The 22930-nt window shown below is 49.2% G+C and overlaps 1 protein-coding gene across 1 annotated transcript in view; it reads right to left on the bottom strand.

Moving 5' to 3' along the window:
* The window catches only part of LOC144120077 (monocarboxylate transporter 2-like), a 60338-nt gene that overhangs the window by 33498 nt on the left and 3910 nt on the right, over positions 1-22930 (bottom strand). Inside the window, exon 2 of the mRNA XM_077652542.1 lies at positions 13071-13195. Coding sequence (XP_077508668.1) covers positions 13071-13173 — 103 coding nt within the window. The 5' untranslated portion in view covers positions 13174-13195. The remainder of the gene's footprint in view (positions 1-13070; positions 13196-22930) is intronic.

Here is a 22930-nt window from a genome sequence, read left to right as displayed (position 1 = left end):
CGTGAAATTTATGGATGCCGAGAATGAGCGAGTGCACTTCTTTTTAGAGCTGGCTGTACGTTTTCTCATCTGACAATCCTATTGGTCTGTATGCCATGGAGCGCACAGTATCGTCAAGAAAAAACGAGCGATAGTGCTGCGCCTGCCCCATACTGTGGTACCAAGGGCCTCTGCAGGTTCTCTATTCTCGTACTTCTAGTCAGTGGGATGTCATCGAAATGCCATACCAGATCGTTCAGGTCTTTGAACATTGCATTCATTATTCTGTGTAAAATTGCAGGCATGGAGGAAATACCAAAAGGGAAACTGTTCAAAGCAAACAAAGGGCTGCTGTGAATGTCGATATCGAACATCTGGCGCCAAAATTCACCAAGCACAATCTGCTGGTATGCCTTACTTGATTCATTCTTCGAAAACTCTTGTCTGTAGACACTGCAGCGAAGGTTTTTTCCACACGCGGTAGAGTGTATAGCTCATAATAAATACTCGGGTAAAGTGTTGTATTATAGTTCCCACACAATCTAAAATTACCTTCTTTCTTGACGACTGGCAGTGCCGGAGTCGGAAATTCGTTTTTTCCGAAGGGTGTCATCGTGCCCATTTATTTTATGCTTTCTAACTCTTTAATCCCAGTGCGTAGAAGAGAGCAAGGTAAATGCCGCATCTTTAGGAACCTAGACAGGCGGCATTAGACAATTATGTGATCCCTTCCTTGATGCATCCTAGATCTGTTTAGAGAGGTCACGATGCTTGTGCGTAAGCTTGGTTCATCACCAAGACCTCCGCTTCTGGTGTAATGCCGCCATGCGTTGGACGCAGCTTGTTGCATGAGGAGACCACATTCCAGTCCAAACGAAGACTTTCGAGCAATGGCTGACCTAGGAGTGGCGGAGCACCTAATTCAATGTCGTGCAGAGGAAACGTCTATTTGTTCGTTGTGTTCAACATCAACCTGGATCGCCGTTGCGAGCCTCGCAAAGACATCTGTGTACATTCGAAATTGCAGAGTTGAGTTGATGTATTGAATGCTACAGGTGAGATTAGCCTTGCTTCTTCTACTGGCAATTGCTCCACCGTAGCGTCACTTCTATGTTAATAATGTCCTAAAACCTGTCGGATCTACCCCGCTATGCGCACAGTTACTGATAATAGCCCATATTCCACTCCCGCAGTCACCATCTATGCACACAATCACTCCACACAGTCCACACCACAGTCCACTCCAGAAGTCACCATATATGCACATATTCAGTCACCGTGTAACATAGTTCATTGCAGTGCCACAGTCTATACACACATTCACTCACAGTATAACATAGTCCACTCCAGAAGACACCATATACGCACACATTCAATACCAGTAGACCATAGTCCTGTTGTACGTGAAAGAATACGTGCTCCACGTACGCGTTCTATATTTCCGGTCACAAGGAAGAAAGATAATCCGGTAAAACAACTTGTTTAATTGGCCGAATGGTAAAAGAAAACTTTACAGCAGAGGTTGGAAACACGGCCTTTCCGTTCAGCGTCCCGCACAACCACTGTCCCGATGCCGGGCCGAGTCCTCCCTTTCCTCCTTTCCCGCGCCGTTCCTGGAAAGCGGCGACAGGCAAACCAGCCGGCCGATGACCCCGCAGACCGCCGCCCGGTTCATCCGGGCGCCCGCCGCCTGGTCCGCCCGCGCGCACACACATACACGTGCACGCACACACACACAGCACTCCCGCCGTCCTGGGTTCGTTGGCCGATAACATCGCGCACCGCACGGCACCGTCTCAACTCTTTTGTCTCCGACACACTCCCCCCCAAATGATGGAAGTCATTTGTTAGCCGGAGAGTTCCAAAGGGCATATAAGTTGAATCGGCCGCCGAAGTCTTGCCCCCCCCTGGCATTCGGACCTCAAAAGCTCTTGCCTTGCCTCTTCCAGTGAAAGCCCTTTCAATCATTCCAAGCTTCCACATTTGGCGCGGCTGCAGAGCTTCTTTTAAGAGTTGCGCATCGCCAGTGTCAACTTGTCTTCCACATTGAACGCCTTTGGAATGTGTCAGCTGCAACTCCTTTAAGTATTCAGAGCACCAGCGCTTCCAGAACCCCTCCAACGCTTTATCACGAGTCGAGATCATATGCCGCAGGTGGTCACAGGTCAGAGCGGCGATTTCCTTTCGTTGTAGCGCTGGTAGAGAGGTCAGTCGTTTTCCGGTAAGAAACATAGCAGGGCAAAGGGGCTCCGGTTCATTTGGCTCTGTGTAAACGTGTGTAAGTGGGCGGGAATTCAGTACAGCTTCCACTTCGGTCAGCGTAGTTGTCATTTCCTCAGGTGTAAGGTAGCCTCTTCCGAGAGTCTTCTTCAACGCTTGCTTCGTCAGTCCGACAAGACGCTCGTAGAAGCCACCCCACCAGGGTCCGCGTTCTACAATGAATTTCCATTGAACCCGAGCGCTTACAATGTACTCTTGCACCTGGCCACTTCGCATCGCATCCCAGAGACGTCCCAAATCCTTGTTCACTTTCTTGAATGTGAGAGCGTTATCACTGTAGATGGTGCTCGGAAGTCCTCGTCTGGCGGTGAATCTTCGAAATGCGAGAAGGAATGAGCTCGCTGACATATCGCTGCCCAGTTCCAGATGGATAGCTCGAGTGACTGCGCAAGTGAACAGCGCTATATAGCACTTGGTTGGAGAGGTCCCCTTGACAACGAGTGGCCCGGCATAATCAACACCGGTCACCTGAAAGGGTTGGGCCTCGGTTATGCGGGATTTAGGTAGTGGAGCAGTCACTTGATTTGCTGGTTGAGCGTTGAACCGTTGGCATGTCAACATTCTTTTAGAGTCCTCTTCACCAGCTGCCTCGCTCCGATCACCCAATACCTTTCCCTGAGCTGCGTTAAGGTGCAACGTATCCCTCCGTGCAGCACTTTGCGGTGACAGTAAAGAGCAAGCAGCTTCGATAGGTGGCTCTGCTTAGGTATCACGACGGGATGCTTAGCGTCATAGTCCAGGTGACTACGTTGTAGCCGTCCATCAATTCTCAGGATTCCCTTGTCGTCCACCATAAGAGAAGCATTTCTGAGTGGAGAGTCGACGGGGAAAGCTTGCTGGTTATGAACGCTTTTTAGCTCTCTGTGAAAGCCTTCCCTCTGCTCGTTGCGGATCCAAAATATTTCAGCCTGATCGAGTTCTTCGGCGGTAAGAGCTCCGACTTCATCGTTGCGTCGTCTCATCCTTGAGACGAATCGAAGCACCCAAGCTGTGACTCTGATCAGTCTGATGAAGGAGCTGTAGCGCTGAATGTCCATTAATGAAGGGGATTGCACTTGGGATGACATGGCCGGCAGCGCCTTCGTTGGCAGTTTTAGCTCCAGTTCCGCATCAGAGAACGCGTTCTGCACTAGTCCCTGTGGCCACTCGCCATTAGGTTTGCAGAGCCACTGGGGCCCTGTCCACCACATGTCGCTGGCCGCAAGGCGAGAAACGGAAACGCCGCGCGTCAGGAGGTCCGCAGGATTCTCTTTTCCTGGGCAGTGCCTCCATTCATAGCCGCCGGTGACGCGCTGAATCTCGCATACACGGTTTCGCACAAACTGCTGCCAGCGTCCCGCATCTCCTCGTATCCAGTGGAGCGCTATCGCAGAGTCGGTCCACAAAATTACTCGACCAGGGTGCAGTTCAATCGTGCTTAGGATGTAGCTGCATAGTCGAGCAGCGAGCAAACACGCCATGAGTTCCAGCCTCGCTAGAGTGAGTTCTTTCAGGGGGGCCACTCTCGATTTGCTCATCACGACCGTTGAATTCAGGCCGTCCTCCGAGGCGATGGTAAGGTATACGACCGCCCCATAAGCCACGGGACTGGCGTCCGCAATGATGTGTAGATCCGTCTTTGTTGACTGCCCGTTTACGTCCGCCCCATAGTACCGCGGCACCTGTACATCAGAGAGGTGTTTTAATTCACCGTGCCATGTAAGCCACCTTTCGGCTACATCACTTGGTAGGGGATCATCCCACTCCACGTTTCGTCGCCACAGATTCTGAAACAAGATCTTGGCCCGCACGATGAAGGGTGACAGCCATCCCAACGGGTCGTAAATCCGTGCCGTAGTTTGTAGCATGGATCGTTTGGTGTCTGGTTTACCAGTGTCGTCTGTGACGCAAGACGCAAAGGTCAGGCGATCTGTAATGGGTTCCCATGCCAGTCCTAATACCTTGAGTACACCGGACACAAATCCCAGAGGCTTGGTTTCGTTACAGTCTTGCCCAAATAGCTGGCGCAGCCTCTCGTTGTTCGACGACCACTTGTGCAGCTTCATCGAGGCGGCGTGGAAGATTGCATTGGCTTCGGTGTATAGCTTCACTGCCTCCTCTTCGTCATCTGCACCAGTTAGTAGGTCATCTACATAAAGGCCTTGCTGCAGCTGGCTCGCGGTGTGGGGAAAACCTTCCTCGCACGATTTCAGGTGGTGCTGAAGAGTAGGGGAGAGTAAGAATGGGCTCGTGGTGGTTCCAAACGGAACTCGCTTCATGCGCCACGTTTTAATGGGAGGCAACGGAGAACCGGGCTGAGGGGTCTCTCGGAACCAAAAAAATCGAAGGGCGTCTCTGTCTTGTTCTCGGATTCCAATTTGCAGAAAGGCCTGTTGGATGTCAGCGACAAGTGCAACTCGGTACTTGCGGAAATTAAGAAGGAGCCCCACGAGGTCCGCAGTTAGATTGGGTCCAGTCTCTAAGTTATCATTGAGACTCTTGGAATTCTTTCCGCGGGAGGAAGCATCAAATACGACCCTCAGTTTTCGGGAATCGCGAATGACCGCTTGATGAGGCATGTGATAAACGCAGTGGTTGCGGTTGGTCTCGTCATCTACCCGTTCTGCAATGTCGGAGACGCCATACTGCCTAATGGTCGTGTCATACTCTTGGAGCAGGTCAGGAGCCCTCCTGAGCCGGTTGGCCAGCTGACTGAGTCGCTTCAGCGCAATTTCCTTGTTGTCCTCGAGTGAAATCTCGGATTTCCAGGGCAAGGCAACTGCATAACGATTACCGTCTCGCTTGATGTTGTCCTAAAGAAACTCAAAGGCCTCACATGGTTTTTCGTTGTCTTCGCTCTCATTCACCCCAATTGATTCTAAGGTCCAAAATTTGGTCAGAATATCAGTTGTTTCTTTTTCAATCACTGAAGTTCGCAGTGTCACGGTGTGGAGGCAGTTTGTCTGCTCGATATCGCTCTCAATAGGCCCTTGAAAAGTCCACCCAATTGATGTTTCTACTGCCCTCAGTCCTTTTCCTAATTTGACACATCTGCCCGTCGTGAAGTCCCGTAAATGATCAGACCCGATGAGCAGCTGAACCTTTTCTGCACCGCTGTCTGTTGAGAAGTCAGCTGCTTCGTACCCGAGGGATATCAACTTTTGCAGTACATTTCCCGGTGGCGAGGGTATCGGCTGGTCACAAATTACATCTGTTTCCAGCACTTCGAGCTCGCGCTCACATCCGCGCCTCGTCTTTAGCGTAACTCTCACTCTTCGGAACTCGCGTTCCTCTTGGTGGCCTCCGAACACACCGACAGTCAGCCTTTCATGCCCGAGAAGCGTGCATCCCATTTTCCGTGCGGTGTGAGAGGTGATGTAGGAGCGCTGACTTCCGCCGTCGAACAGGACTCGCACATGCGCGTTGGAAGTTTCTCCACTGCATAACGCAGTCGCGGTCTGTAGCAAAACTGTTCTTTTGAGAGCGGAGCCGTCTCCCGTGGTCGTAGCTTCGAGGCTTATCTGTGCATTAGTCACTGTTCGGTTCGCTTCGGGTGGCCTGTTACTTGAGTACGTCGGGTCGCACATCGTGCTGGCATGCTTCTTGCGGCATTTGTTGCATTGCAGGCTTACGCGGCATGCTCGTGACCGATGTCCAGTTCTCGTGCACCTAAAGCAACGGTCGGACGACTGCAAAAGTCGTTTATTCTCCTCTAGACCTTTTGAGGCGTCGCAGTTGTGAGTTTGGTGATCGTTAGAGTCACAGAAGAAGCAGGTCAGCGGGCTCGAGCTCTGATGCAACATCGCTGCGGATCGGACATGCTTGTCATGCGTTTTACGAAGCTGCTTGTGACTCTCTTTAGTGCCTTCTTTAGGTTGTCGACAGAGGTCCATGCCTTGCAGTGCAGCCAAGTTCTCTCTGCTTTCGACCTCTACTCTCAAAAAAAGAGAGTAACTTAGAAAATGAAGAGACGGTACATTTTCCAGTCTCGTCCGTAGTGTGCGATGAGGCATCGGAGACGGAGCCTTGTTGCTCGCTGGCGAGACGGTCGGTGTCGGCAACGCACCTTCGGTTGAAGTCTAGCAGAATGTCCCGTGGCATTGCTCGTTGTGCAATCGGAAGTAGCAATGAACTGAAGGTGTCCAACTTCCGTCCGAGCGCTTCCAGTCCTCTGATGTGCGCCGCCAATGTGTCGTAGAGACGGCGAAGACCACGGACATCATCTGAAGTACGCACCGGCTTCAAATCAATTAGACTCTTGAGGTGTTCTTGCGCAAGAAGTTCTTCGTTTCCAAACCGCTTCCTCAAGAGTTCGATAACGTCGTTGCAACATCGTGACGTCGATGGAAGGCCCGCCAGCGCAGCAGCCGCATCGCCTGTCACCGATGCTCGCAGGTAGTGAAACCTGTCTGTGTCAGTCAAGTCTTCGTTTTTATCCACTACCTGCTCAAACACTTCCCAAAAGGCTTGCCAGTCCAAGCGCCGCCCGGTGAATTTGATCAGTTCAATTTTCGGCAGCTTTACTCTCGTCTTCACCGACGTGGTCGTTATGGGGGCTGGCGTGCTCGTTTGGATGGCAGTGCCACTGCCCGCCGGATTCACTTCAGCCTGCGTTGTTGACGAACCACTGTCGACTCGAAGTTGCAGTACAGCAAGGCACGCTGTAATACGGTCTTGATAATCGTACACTTGCTGATATTCGTTTTCAGCATCTTCTTCCGGTACTAATGGCTCAATTTCTTCGTTGACGTGCTCTAGCTGTTGCTGCAGCTTAATGAGTCGAGCGTGGAACGATACAGCTTCTGTAATCGTGAGGGACGCTTGTCGCTCCTCAGTTTCGTTGGCAAGCTTCGTAATTTGCGAGCGTAATACTCTTCGTTTCTTTAAAAGGCGCTCCATTCTCTTCTACAGTTCGTTTAGCCAATTAGTTTACCGGATTGTTGACATCGATATTCGTCGTTGCCGAGACTTACGTGAAGTGGATGCGTTGATCGTGAGCGTTGGAGCGATGTAGCGATGATCTCACAAATCCACAGCAGAAGTCCCGGGTTTCGGCACCAAACTTGTTGTACGTGAAAGAATACGTGCGCCACGTACGAGTTCTATATTTCCGGTCACAAGGAAAAAAGATAATCCGGTAAAACTTAACTTGTTTAATTGGCCGAATGGTAAAAGAAAACTTTACAGCAGAGGTTGGAAACACGGCCTTTCCGTTCAGCGTCCCGCACAACCACTGTCCCGATGCCGGGCCGAGTCCTCCCTTTCCTCCTTTCCCGCGCCGTTCCTGGAAAGCGGCGACAGGCAAACGAGCCGGCCGATGACCCCGCAGACCGCCGCCCGGTTCATCCGGGCGCCCGCCGCCTGGTCCGCCCGCGCGCACACACATACACGTGCACACACACACACACACACACACACACACACACACACACACACACACACACACACACACACACACACACACACACACACACACACACACACACACACACACACAGCACTCCCGTCGTCCTGGGATCGTTGGCCGATAACATCGCGCACCGCACGGCGCCGTCTCAACTCTTTTGTCTCCGACAAGTCCGTCCCTGCTGTCACAATTTAAAAACAATATCAGTGTCCTGCAGAAATGTTAAAAGAAGGCGTGCAGCCTCCCTTCTGCATGTCTGGTTTCGACTCGGGTAGGAAATGTCCTGAACTGTACTGTAAAAGATTCCTGTCTTCTTGAAGGAAGCGAACATCACATACCTTTACACGTTGCGCTCTGGGCAGTACATAATATAATGTTCGATATCCTCGCACACACCACATAAAGAACATAGCGGAGACGATGCTAAGACCGTCTTTTGCGTCCAGGCAGGAGTGCCATCAGAGGCCAGGCGAATTCGATGTAGTAGAGTGGCCAAGGATCTTTTCCGTTCCTTGGTCACACATGGCTTGTGGGGCGCTCTCCACAGGGTACTGAAATGATCGAGCACCGTTTTTTTATAGAGAGGTTTCCATCTTGAGGTACTTTTTTATGGATTCCTTGACAGAGCTTTATGGGTGAGACTGTCTGCCCCCTCATTGCCTCTGACTCCTATGTGAGAGGGCACCCATTCAAATTATAGAGTAAAGCCTCTGCTGTGCAGATTCTGCACCAAGCGTAAAAATTTTATAGACATGGCATCAGTAGGGAATCCGCGCTCTAACCTCTGAAGGGCACATTTCGAATCAGTGAGGATGACAACAGATTGAGCCGTAGATGACCCAACTTCCGTAAAGCTGCCTCAATAGCAACACTTTAGACCGTGTCGTAGGATACGACAGCAGTGAAGCGTACGGACCACTTACAGTCCAAAGAAGGAATGTAAAAAGCCACTGCGCTAGCTTGTTTGACCTTGTCCACAGAACCATCCGTGAAAATTTGAAGATGGCGGCATACTCTGCTTCCAAATGTTCAAGTACAAGCGAACGCGTTCCTGCCAAAGGAGAGCTGCGCTTTGCGCTCACATGGGGAATCGTGACCTTACAGTCGGTGGTCGGAAAATGCCAGGTGGGTTTCAACCATTTCCTTTGCCTTCGGACATTAAGGCCTAAAGAACTAGGAATATTAAGTGCCAAGTAGGCATTCGACTCTCATCTCTTGTAGAGCCGCAGGAGAAAGGATCGCCCAGCTACCGTCTCTCCTAGGCGGCCATAATGCATTAGTAGTCTCTGAGAAGCGACAAGGCTAAGAAGTTTCGATAGAGACTCATGAAGTACTGCCTTGTTCGCAGCCGCCTGAGGAACTCCTATGGCTCTTCTTAGGCCCTTTCTGCGGACAACGTCGAGAAGTCAAGCTATGATGCAGAGAGGAAAATTGAAGGTAATTGATACATTATGCGACTGTCCACCAGCGCATCCTCGTGGTTTGTATCTTGAGATGAGCAAATGGCTCACATTGCTTCTTTCTTGATACCGCCAAGATTGCTGCGTTGAACATGATGCGAATTTGTACTGTCTTCTGCTTCGCGAAGCTTACGTTATTCAGACCCATCTTTCACCTCGGAAAAATCTTTTATGCGAAGCATATTAACGTAGGTTTCGGGCCTTCGCGCGACGCCCGGCGGTGGCCATCATTGACCCTGAAGTGGGGTCACGTGACATGACGTCACGTGATGACGTCACACAGGCTGCAGATGGGGCTTCATATCGCGCCGTCGGTCGCCTCCCGGCGGTGGCCACCATTGACCTTCAAGTGACCTTCAAGTAGGTCACGTGACATGACGTCACGTGATGACGTCACACCGGCTGCAGATGGGGCCTCATATCGCGCCGTCGGTCGCCTCCTGGCGGTGGCCACCATTGACCCTGAAGTGAGATCGCATGATGTGACGTCACGTGATGACGTCACACCGGCTGCAGATGGGGCCTCATATCGCGCCGTCGGACGTCGCCCGGCGGAGGCCTCCACGCTTCGGTTCGCGCCGTCGGCGCCACCATCGCTGGATCACGTGATAAGTGACGTCACGCCAGGGATGAAGCGGCGCGCACCCGCCGTCGCGTCAGTCTCTGTGCCCGCAACCGCGCCAGCGTCTTTGCGCCGGGCGTGTATGCGGTCAAGATGCCTCCAAACGCTAAGGACGTTAATAATAGGAATGCAAAACGAAGGCTGCAGCGTGCTACGGAAACCGATGAAGAACGCGAAGAACGCCTAGCCAAGCGGCGCGCTCAATATGCGGCTCGACGACAACGCTCCGAGGGTGTTTCGCATCCACTGGGCTTAAATTTGATAAGCCTCCAATTTTTTATGTCTTCATTCGATTTGAAGACAGTGACCCTTTGTCCGCCTGGCACACAGGCTGATCATGCCCTTCTTAACAGCAGCACGTAGCGGACACGTGCGTACAGTCTCTGCTACTGTTATTTGGTGAACGAGATTGGAAACAAGCCTTGGCTGTCATCCTTGATCATTGCTCCCGTACACTGCCTCGCAGATGAAATCAGTTATTGTCCCGGGTTCTTCACGGTATGCATCTTCTGCACGTCAGAAAAAACCTGCGGCCCTATGCTCTACTATGGCGCTTTTCGTGGCGGCTTCCAGCGTTAGGGCTTGTCCGACAGCTTTCTCATGCGTCAACCCTTTATCCACCTTGCAAAAAACACGTCAGCCATCTTCCAGCCACTGCGAATCTGTCTCTGAGAGCCAGAATAAAAAATACTGAAAAGTCAATGTAATGAGAGAGTCCTAAATTTCGGCGTCAAACACGGTGCTAGACACAGGTTTAAGCTTTGAACGACAGTAAAAATTGTCTTGCTCAACAATTACAGACGGCCTGGAAGCCAGTTGGTCTACAAGTAACTTCCGCAGCTCGTCGAAACTCTTGCTTGACAGACATCTTGCGGTCAGAGCCTTCGTTAGGCTGCAGGTCTTGGGTCAAATGAAGCTAAAGAATGCATTAGCTTTGTTTTCTTCTAGCGCTGCGTTGAGTTTAAGAGACATTATAACTATTCATTGTACGAAGTCCAGCCATTCGAGGAATCGTGACAAGGCTCACTTTGGCCAATTTGTCCCAAAACATACCATTCGTGGATGCCTCGGCAGCTGGTATTCCCGCAGCGAGAACCACGAAAATCTAGCTCACCTATTACTTCTTCGCGCAGGTCTCGTTGGAATCCTCGTCGCTAGTTGTTACATGAAGAAGGGGCTCACTGGTAAGAGGGTGAACAGTTTATGTAGGTGTGGCTTCTGGGCTGAGCCCGTGAGAACGCGAGACGGCGGGCGGACGTAGCGTGCACAGGAGGCGAGACAGCTGTGAGACACAGAGCACAGGCCTCCCTGCATATGCAAAGTGCGAGTGTGTGACATCGTAGTCGATCACCGTCTTGTCGCGTCCGAATTCTTTACCACAAAATCACTGCGAAAATTCGCAACATCTGTGTAGGTCATGCCACATCCTGTAAGTGGCACAGGCGCTTTGTGCAGAGCTACATGCAGCAATAACAATGTCCCATTCACGTGCGTCATTAGGGCGTGTAGCTGGTCGCCTTTATATCAGCGAAAGGGAAGGGGGACAACGGCTAAAAGCGGGAACCTAGTGACTGCTCGCGGAACATTTACCGTTCGGACTGTTTACGACTATATCGAACGCGCGTGCATTACATACTGCGCCACGCACTCTTGGTTCACATGCCCACTGGTGGTGTACGCTCCCAGACGTCGTTAGAACGAGTGGGGGTAGCTGTTCCGATCTCTCACGAGATGCCCTTGAATTGACAAGCTGAACCGCAACCACAATAACAGGTGATTAAGGGGGCGGTCGTTTGGTACATAGCTTTCACCAGTCGCGACGGAGAGGGGTGGAGTCAAATGTTGACGAGCCAAAACAAAGTTTACACAGCGGAGTTGTAATAGAGACGAACTGTAAACCATTAATCTGAACACATACATGCTACAAAGCATAGCAATACATCATTCACTGCATAAAAGAGGGAAAATTACAGACAGAGATCTTGTACCAAAAGTACCCTAATGCGCGAGAGAGGTAGATCAAGTAAGAGCAAATTGTTCACTGGCACTACGACAGTTCGACGACTGAAGGGTCAAGATGAGGCCATCCCTAAGACTGGCGACCGCTTTCTCGCAGGTTAATACCTGGCCGATCAGTGCTGCTCCTCGTCAGTCCTGCGGGAGCGCTTCTTATGAAGTTAACTACATCGCAGGCTGCTCGCCGACGCTAAACGTCTTTCATTTATAGGACATTTCGCTTCTGTTCGTCAATTCTTGCTGAGCTAGGTGCGCATATACACGCAACGTTTACTGTAAAACAGCATTCATTTCTTTCAGCCATTTTGCGTACTCCCATTGACCAGATGAAAAGTCTTTCTCTGGAACATTCAGGATTTTCCCGATGAGACCAGGCGCCGCCCCTTGCGTGCAGAGGGAATAAGGCATAACTCAACGCGCACATGGTTGCGTACATTCAACTCGTAATCGAAGGTAATGCTCCATCGTTCTGGAGCCTTCTTCGTTCTTGCATGTGCATCAAATTTTGTGACGCTCATTAAGCATCGTCCGCCAAATGTACTAATGGTAACGCAGTGGCAATATTGCAGTGCTGTGAACGGCTGAATTCAAAGGGGGCATACACTAGCGGCAGCGCCGCGATTGAGCACACTTAGGTCGATGTGGCGGCCTGTAGTAGTAGTAGTAGAAAACATTTATTTACAAGAAAATTGCGACTCGTAGAAAAATGTACAACAGTTGGCGTGTTTGTCCCAAGACCCCAGTGGCCTTGCCTGCTGCTCCTGCTTGAGCAACAATCTCCATTTGCGTCGTGAGCTCTGGGGTGAGCAGAGATGCCTCCCATTGTATTATGATATCCGAGGGTTTTGGACCCTTACAGTCCGGCGTTTCGTGGTATGTGTCCAGTCTTTCGTAACACCACGGGTACTCGCCTTTGTAGCGGTCAAGGAAAAAAGATTTATTATTTTAAATGGCAGCTTGGCATGCCCTCAGCAGCGTAAGAAGTCCACGAAACCAGCAGCTGGAATTATATGGAGACAATATATACGGGCAAACGCCACATCAGTATGACTCTGCGAAGCTGCGTCTTTAGTCTCAAAGAAATTCCTCCGTGTGTGAATGAGGTAGTATACGTAAGCGCCACACCACGTTAAGAAACTCCTATATGTGCGATCGCGAAGCTGCTTTCGACCACAAAATGGAGCAGCTGGCACTAGGGACATCATAAGCACTGCAAAGCCGCAAAAATTTTAGAGCTGCGAAAACCAAGCATGACCGGCACTTAAGCAACTGTGGCAAGAAAAGGTGCACTGTGAGAAATTATTCTTTAAAGCATTTAGCTACTTACCAGCCACAAGCCAGCTGTGAACGCTGTCTGGGCCATGCTGGCGCATTCCGGTGTCCCATTTCCAGAGACGGCGCTGCCCATCCTTGGGCACCCTGACTTCCATTCCAATGCGGAACTCGGGGTTCCTGGGACAAGGATCGAACAAGTCCACAATCTCACGGCCCATAGCGCGGTAATGCGTAAATATATTAGAGGTGGTCGACTGACATGCAGCCGAGCGACTCTCAAAACAATCAAGAAATCAATCTTGAGAAATATTAATGCAGACATTTTTAGATTTTTTTTCCACCAGGAGGTCCGAAACTAAAGCTTTTGGAGAGATCTCAGCACGAATTTAAAGTTCATTATGTGGCAAAGAAAATATTTATACGCGGAAAATTCTGAATTATGCACCTGTTTGGTGATGGTGATTGTGATAAACTTTAATCACTAAAGACTTTTGCGCCCCATAACTTGGAGGGGCCCTTAGTCCAGGGCCATGGCCTTCCACTGCCCAGGCTTAGGGTTTGGCAGTTTCTGCGCACCCTGCATACTTTGGAAAGTCCCTGCCTGATAGATGCTTTCCTCGTGCTGCCCTCTTAGAGGGGAGCCAAGAGTGTAGGAAACGCTGCTCAAGGCAGTGATGTGAACAAGTTTGTGCCATCGCTTCAAGCAGGTGTTTCCGGGGGCCCGGTAATAATTTCTAAATAAGGTTGTTTATTGAGTCCATATTGGAAAGTGCAGCGCAGACAAGACACAGGACGAAACCGGAACTAATACCAACTTTCCCACCTATCCATCCTTTTTTGTTTATTAACGTACACAGATGGTTTCTGCAGCGTTCTAATCTCATTGATGGCGGACATCAGGACAAAGTTGATTCTAGCTAAATAGTACGCCAGTTAACCACGTTCTGATGGTAATCTTCTGAACTTACATTCAGGATGTCGATTGATATTCTTTATTTGTAGCCGGCCGTTAGTAATACTGATTATTTTTTGTAATTTCGTTAACGCTGGGCACTATTTCTCTGGAAATCTGGGCATCTAGCGCCAAAATATGCACGATATAGAAAAGTGCCCCTATAGCGAGAACTAGGACAAGTTCACTCTCCGAAGTGCGGTGGAATGCAAGAGCTGTGATTTCTGCAATTGTTCTGCATGTCAAAAGAAAACAGTTCATGAGATTTAAGCAGGTGAACCAAGCGTGTGCAGACGGCCAGTCGCCATCCTTATTTGTCCTGATATTTTGCAAAAACTGCCCAGCAGTACTCTTAGCACCGGTGGAATCTATAAGGCCTCTGTTATAAAAGGTAAGCGTTTTTGGCGCTTCTACCAAAGCAAGAGACTGAAGGGAACTAAATGAATGCTCTCTAACGCGGTCATGTCCTGCTCTCCTGTAGAGCTTAGAAGGTTCGAGTACAATCGGGTAGGCTCGGGGAGAGAGGCGCAGCTTTGCACGACCTTCCGCAGTGGGTACTCTATCTCTGAGCGTCTCTGCTAGCTTCTGGAAATTTCATGCGTTGCGATAAATGAGCGTGTAGCACTGCAGTCAGCGATTCTCAGACAGGCTTTGCGATGCGAAAGAAGACGAGCCGTGGCTTTTGGGAAGTCGTCACTAGCTTTTGTAGCTGAGTATAAAGTGGTCTCAGCCTTGGAGGTCGCAAGTTTTCAGTCAGCTTTCGTAGCTGACTTCTTGAGTGTTAAATAAATGTTTTGCTTTTGAGCACACTTCGTGCCTATTTCACCGTATACCTGTGTGTATCAAGTACAATTTCAGCTGTTCTTTGTCTGGTGTTTGTCTACCTTGCTCAGGTGACTGTGTGCTACTAGTCGTCCGAAACTGAGCTGAGCTCTAGAAGAGCAGAGAAGAACCTGACTTTATTAGAACCGTCAGTTGCCGCCAAACATATGCATGCTATTACATTTCTGCCGCTAAAAACCTACAGCAGCATGCAGTGGATGAGAAGCGGGTTTTTTACGCCGTGTATGAGTAATTCGTAGCTCCCCTTTCGGGCAATGGTGGTTTAGGCGGCGGCGTTCACCTCCACTAAATCTGTGGTCATGTATTTTTTTATTTGATACCTCAAAGGCCCCCGGTAAAGGGCATTGCATGAGGGATGGGCAGGACAAGTTAATCTACAATGGTATTGATAGCGTTCTTAAAATGGATGGTGCTGATATGAATCACTACTACTATGATATGATTTACTATGATGATATAATATTATATGATGATATGAATTAATATTAATAATATGATAATATGAATTATTACTACCAGCGTCTACCACTAGCGTTCTACTATTCGTAGTCGGCGTTCGTGCTCACGGTTGGTTCGGTGCGGCTGCGGCGTTGTATGGATCCTGTAGCCGGCGTCGAGGCGGCGTTCCGCGTGCTTGGGCTGGCGTTGCTGGCGGCGTCGTTGGCTGCGTCGTATAAGTTCCCGGTTCAAACGCCCGTGGAGGTGATGCCGGTGTTGTTGGCGTTAGGGGCACCACCTGGATGGGTGGCAACAGCGCTGGAGACACCCCTGGCCGTAGCAGATGGTAGCGTCCTCCATTGACTCCCCGGAGCGGGCTCAGGCACGGCAGGAAGTCCACGATGCGAAGTCGTAGAACGGGAGCTCACCGGAGCAGTAGCCGGCGTCGCTCTCTTCCAGCCGATGTGTCCCTGACCCGCCGGAGCCTCCGCTTCTCTGCTGTTCCCCCCCGGGCCTCGCTCTCATTCGACCTTTTATAGCCTCGGTGTTAGTCCACGTAAGCCTTGTCGTCGTCGTCTTTTCTTGTCCACCAATCATCTCTCTCCACCTCACCGAATGCTTTTCCACCAATCATCCCTCTCCACCTCACTGAATGCTTCTTCTTCCTCTTCTTTATTCTCCGGTTAATTCGCGTCGTCTTCTTCACACCTTTTTCCTTTAAAATTTTATTTAGGCTCCTTAATATATGTGACAGACGGACAACACTTCCGAACTAGAAAGAGTGTATTTAGAAGGTGTATGCATCTGCCGACGATGTAACAAATTCAAACATGTTTTTAAAAAGTTAAGAGACATTAACCAACATTTGCACCAAGATTCGCTTCGGCTAAGATGTTGTTGCACACGTGGAATCTCCTAATATCAGTAACAACTGACCCGCCATAATCTCAATCCAGCCACGAAAATAAACAAGCGTTATGTTTCCAATGATCATGCCTGCCCATATAATGAATACCTGCAGAAGGTGAAAATAATATTAAAAATGTGTTTTTGATCTCGTTGCTAAATCTTGTTTGATCTGAATTGAATTTTGGGCAATGATATTTTCTTTTATTTTTAAAGTATCTGAATTCAGCGCTAAATCGTTCGGTGTATTAATGGTGGAGGAAGCAGGCGAAACTTATCAGCGCATTGTTGCCTTTACTGTTGAGATGATGGCGCCGCCGCGGTATCTTAGAGGTTATGGCGCTCGGCTGCTGACGCAAAAGACGCGCGTTCGATCTCGGTCGCGGCGGTCGAATTTCAATGGAGGCGAAATTCTAGAGGCCCGTGTACTGTGCAATGTCAGTGCACGTTAAAAAACCCCAGGTGGCCGAAATTTCCAGAGCCCTTCACTACGGCGCACCGCATAGCCTGACTCGCTTTGTGACGTTAAACCCCCATAAACCAAACCAAACCACACTGTTGAGATTATGACCTCCGAATTTACAAAAATGAAGCTTCCAGAGCACTAAGCTTGAAAACTTCTGATACGATAAGTGCTTGAAATCGATACGAATAACCCGGCGTGGTCTGTGGTAACTAGAACTGTCCTCTAAAATCTTGAGGCGTCTGCTTGGAAGATTTTTTAATTTTTTTATAATGAATGATGGCACAACAGTCATGAGCGCAAAAAAAGTAAAAAGTGCTGTGTCAACTAGACCATCAACCTTATCCACGATGCTTTAATACATCATTCGTATAGTGCGGTTTTTCGCACAGTGCAGAATATCCGGAAAGAACATTGTTCCCGTAATCTTCCAAGTTCTCTGCGTCAGCTACCTTCCTTGTCAACCTCAGGTGAACAAGCGGCTGATCGCGGGGTCTTGAGCGGCCGAATGCAGATTACTTGGGTGTAGGAAGGGGTGCGAATGCAAAAAGAGTGACAGATTTTTCAAGTGCGCATTGCTGCCGATCACTAGCAGAAGAGACGTGTGCCGAAGTGATATGCGCCTAATCGACGTCGATGGCACCAATAACGGATCATGGCATGGTACCGAAAAAATTCATGGGGCGCTTTGTTGACCTAAAGTGCGGTGAGGTGAAAGCCTTTAGCTCAGTGTTGCGGCTTGTGTTACTGATGTGTGTTTAAGATATTCAGTACTTGCGTTTTCCCGCACTCTGAGACTCCATTGAATACCTGTATGATTACGGTAAATAATTAAACTCTCCTTTCAAACGCGATATGACAGGCTAATATCCGGGAATAAGGCATATGTATTCGACCCCACCACTAATAACGTAATTTAGGTCAATAACTAGCAACTACTTTGAGAGAATAACACTTTAAAACAAACTCGTCGATGTCAGTCATCATTCTTGTTCTCAAATATCCGCAGTGTAATCGCAGAGTCGATGATGATGATGGATTTTCATTGCACAAGGGCATCTATGGCCAAAAAGCGCCATTGCGCAAGGTATTTTACACTTCTCAAGGTGGGTTCAAAGACCCATTTCCCCAGGATTGCGCACTAAATAAGCCGAGCACCAGACCAGGGTAAAGCTTGAACTCGTTGTATCACCGGTGGGTACCCGTTGGCACTGGGGATCTTATCCGCACCACCCACATGCAAGGCGGATGCTCCACCACTTCGCCACCGCTGCGGTGTAATCGCAGAGTAGACCCCAATGCATTACGACCTCTGGTTGAATCATGCTCCGCTTACATAGCTTTACGACCATAAAACTTGTTGCCTGCTTGAAATTTTATACGCCTAAAACGTGAGTTCGCAGGTGCCGCGTATGATCCCTTCTTTGCTAACCTTATAACCTCACCCGTATCTGTCCAGAAGCATCTGCCAGATTCATTTCTTCCGACTAATCTGATCACAATAGAGTTTCTGCACTAAAATCACAGTTCTATCTCCATCCTGTCGTAACCAAATCGTCCGCTTTCTGCGTATTATAGATTTGATTACACCTTTAAACCCAGTGCTCTATGATCACACGCGCTCATCAGATGTTCGAAATTCCTACCCCAATGCCGTATACCCCGAGCAATCTCGCACTGTAGCATACCAGCAGACTTTTCTCCTTAGAACAGCCAACGACTGGAATAGCCTTCCAGCCGAAATGGCGACCATCGTTAATCCTGGTCACTTCAAATTTTCCATCAAAGAACACCTGTATCCGAAATAATTCCATTTTGGTAGCCCACCCCTCATGTATTTCCCCCTTGAGACCTTTGAGAAATAATAAATAAATAAATGAATACCCAACTGAGGCTCTGTCCCCTCATTCTCAACAACCACAAGACCTGCAAAACCTTCATTTTAGGCGACGTACGCGGTCACTGCAGTATTTCGGCATTTACTAGGGAAATAAGCAGTGTTGCACTACCTCAGAGCAAAACAAAAAATGCAGGACGGCTGCTCGCATATTTTGGTTCGTTCGCAGAAAACGTTAAAGATAATCTCGTTGCTGCAGCTGAACCTGTTCAAGAACACAGTATTTGAGCTGGAGACAGCGTGCGCATAACTTTCGCAGCATCTATAATTAAGGGTAGAAAACGTAGCGCAAAAAAAAAGACAGGGACACAGAAAGATGACACCACACAGCGCTCTTTCTGTGCCCCTGTATTTTTTCTTTTTCTCACACATTTCTACCGTTGAAATCAACCAACAAGCCCAAGTCTCCACCCTTCTGATCTGTAATTACATACATGCATAGACGGGTCAGCAGGCGGGAGAGGTGCGGCTAACAGACGGGACTAGTTACAGCTCGCACACTTTAAGGGTGTTTTAAACGGGGACGCTCGCCAAACGCGCCGGCATCTAGCGCCACAATGCTCGTGAAGTGGCGCCGCATACGATACAGACAGGGTTCCGTCATTAATAAAACAAAGTTACACACTGTCACAGATCTTCCCGGAGAACACTCGGACCGAAAGAACTGACTAGGCGACAGGTTTACAGACACAGACGCACATTTAATACACCCTACGTGACACACACACTAGCGCACAAAACTAACTAACAAACTAACACAAAACACTGCTACCAGCGGCTACTAAAAGCGCTGTACTGTTAGATGTCGGCGTTCGAGCTCACGGTCGGTTAGGTCCAGTAGCCGGCGTAGAGATGGCGTTCGACGTGCAGCGGCTGGCGTCGCTGGTGGCGTCGCTGCCTGCATCGTACAAGCTCCCGGTCCAAGCGCCCGTGGAGGTGATGCCGGTGTTGTTGGCGTTGGGGGCACCGTTCAGATGGGTGGCAACAACGCTGGAGACACCCCTGGCCCTAGCAGGTGGTAGCGTCCTCCGTTGACTCCCCTGAACGGGCTAAGAAACGGCAGGAAGTCCACGATGCGAAGCCGTAGAACACGAGCTCGCAGGAGCAGTAGCCGGCGTCGCTCTCTTCCAGCCGAAGCGTCCCTGACCCGCCGGAACCTCCGCTTCTCGGTTCTTTCCCCCTCCCCTCCCCGTGTCTCGCTCTCCCTCGCCCTTTTATAGCCTTGGCGTTAGTCCACGTAAGCCTTGTCATCGTCCTCTTCTTTTTCACTTCTCCATCAATCATCTCTCTCCACATCACCGAATGTTCCTTCATCTTCTTATTTCTTTGGATAACCCACGTCGGCCTTTTCGCTATCCTCTTTTTCTGCTCCAAACCTTTTTGCTTCATACTTTTATTTCAGAATCCCTATTATATGTGACTAGGACCCTCTCTGTCAAGAGTTTTTCCGTAAAAGACTGTTCACGTCGTCATTATCGTCAATCCATCCAGTCGATCGACTATCTTCTGTGGCGACTCTGGACCCAGCACACAAAACAAAGCAGATGTCCAGCAAACACCAAAAGCTCACCACGAACACGCACAGCACACCAAACTGCATTTTCGGAACATTAACACACCACTGCCGTTGTCCGTACGGTGTCCTTAATAAACATGTTGATGTCCACAACACACTCTCTTGCAAAATCACATAACACAAGCAACAACAACAAATCAACTAGACCAAAAAGATACTATCCAGAAATACCTAGAGCCGTTTATTTGGCTCTATCTGTAGAGAGGTCTTATTTGAAACATATGACCTCCGTCTTGCCCCGCACATCTGAAAACCCCTCCCATTTGATTTGGAGTAGAGCTTTGATCGTCTGTCTTCATTCAAATTGGGCTTGATTAGTACCTCATCCCCTCCTGCATTTTTCTCCCCACTGCACGTGGGCACGTCGGCAACATGATGTGTCTTCTCGGCCACTACCGAGCATGCTACCTTGTTGCGTACTGTACGGGAACTCTTTCTTCGTACATTTTCAACATATTTGCATGAAAACCCTTCTTGGTGTTATTTATCTATAACTCATAATCCATTTCATTTTTCTTCTTCATCACAAACTAAGGGCCCTTCCACTGCATCAGTAACTTATTATGAAGCGTGAGTAGCAGGATAAGAACCCTGTCGCTCGGATTCAGCTTTCTGTGAGTGGCTTTCTTCTCATAGTATCCCTTATAGCGTTCGCGCGCCCTTTCCAGGCCTGGATGTGCCAGCATGCATGTTTCCTCCAACTTGTCCCACAACTCAAGAACGCATGTGAATGTTGTCTTGAGATCTGCTGCGATCTCGTTATTAGCCCACAGCTCCTTCAGTATTTTAAGTGGATCTCTAACGGTTCTCCCATACAACTTCTCGAAGGACGAGAAACAAAGACTCGTTTGCGGTACTTCGCGGAAAGCGATCAAAAGAGCTGGGAGATATCTATCCCAATCAGTAGGTCTCTCCTGGCACATTTTCTTGATCATATTTTTGAGGGTGCCGTTGAACCGCTCTACAAGACCATTACACATGATATGATAAAGCGTTGTCAGTAACTTCCTTACTGACAAAAGGCGGATAACCTCCTACATTAGTTCCGGTATGAAATTCGAGCACCGGTCACTGAAAACTTTCCTCGGGAACCCATAACGAGAGAACATCTCCCCAAGACCCTCCGCCACTTGGATACTGTCAATTACCTTCAATAGAATAGCGTCTGGATAACGAGTGGCCACGTCAACCAGAGTAAGCACATATCTATTGCCTCTGGCGGATACCGGCGAGATTGGCCTTACAATGTCAATAGCCACTCGTTGAAACGGTAGGTCGATGGCTGGAATCTTGCGCAGAGGTACGGGACCAACTCTTCCCATCGGAACTGTGCTCTGGCACACGTCACATGAGCGAACAAAGCGCTTGACGTAACTCTGAACACCCGGCCAAAAGAACTCCTCGGGGATCCTAGACACCGTTTTTTGAACACCCTGGTCTCCGGCCATAATGGCGTCATGTCCTAAGTGTAGCACTGTCTCTAGCATATCTCTCGGTACCACTAGCTATTGAACCCGCCTTCCTGAACTAAATATGCATTCCTTGTGCAGAAGACCATTTACAATTGATATTCGAATGACGTACGACTCTTCTTTCTTTTCCCTTTTTTTCAACTCTTTCGAAGCAGGCTTTCAAGCTCGGGTCTTCTCATTGCCTAATTGCAATTTCGCCCGGTGTTACACTGAGACACATCGTAACAGGAGTATGGAGCGGACCCTGCATTGCTCGGGTTGTCGCTTGAGCTCTTGTCTCCACTGACGACGAGAAACTGACTGCACCCGTCTGAACTTTCGCGGGCCTTTCCTCCTTTGGATGTTCAACATCGAGCACCCTCCAATCGGGATCGGGGTCTCCGATACTTGCAATTTTAATGTTTCCCAAGATGTGACTGTAGATGGGTTGTTCTACGCATTTGTCTACTACCTGCCCAGTATAATATGGCGTGGACACTAGAATCCTGGCTTCGGGATGGCACCTTACTGTGCTATCTACAAGAGTGACGGCCGACGTTTCCCCTGTAAGATCCTCGTCCTTCACCAGGCTTCCCCGAACTAAAACTCTGTTGGCTCCGCTGTCTCTAAGAACCAATATAGAACGGTCGCCTATTTGCCCAACCACCACCTGCATTGCTGCTTTCGACTTGGTTGTTCCACTCACCGCCTCATTTCTGAGCGACGTTGGCTCTCCTTTTATCTGTGGAACTTCAGGAGGTGCGCCAAGTTCTGCCCGAGAGTCGACAACGCATTCAGTTCGGTCCTGCGTTCTCTTTCGGCACTCATCGAGAGTATGACCCCTCTTCTTGCAACCTTGACACACAACCTGTGTCTTTTGGGCAACGCTGCTCGTCCTACAGTCAACTGCACGGTGTCCCACCTTGCCGCATAGAAAACACTTTATTGGCGCCTTTAGATGCACCGCGATATGCACTTGGTTTTGTCGCATCCGTCTCAAAATTCTTTTGGGTTTCCTCCTTTGCCTTACTCAAATTTCTCAGCTTTTGAGCCCTGAGGAATAGGTCTATTGTGTCGGCGAACTCTTCCAATGAACACAACTTTCTTTCTTTCAAGAATAGTGCTAGCTTTGAGCTGCAATATGTTAAGAATTGCTCTGTGACCAGCTTGTCACGCAGCCCTTCAAAACTTTTTTTCTCTGTTTGACATATCAAGCCACCTAACAAAATAGTTTGTCAGCCTGCAGGAAAACTTCTTAGCGGATTCAGAATCTTCAGGTTTCGCGGTGCGAATCCTCTAACGAAAACCCTCTGCCGTAAGCCTGAATCTTTGGAGGAGTGCCTTTTTTACTTTCTCGTGGTCCATGGAATCAGCAGCACGCATCCT

Source organism: Amblyomma americanum, chromosome 2 (assembly GCF_052857255.1).
Source record: "Amblyomma americanum isolate KBUSLIRL-KWMA chromosome 2, ASM5285725v1, whole genome shotgun sequence".
Taxonomy (NCBI): domain Eukaryota; kingdom Metazoa; phylum Arthropoda; class Arachnida; order Ixodida; family Ixodidae; genus Amblyomma; species Amblyomma americanum.
The sequence above is the reverse complement of the archived record's forward strand: the minus strand, read 5'-3'. Positions and strand labels throughout refer to the sequence as shown.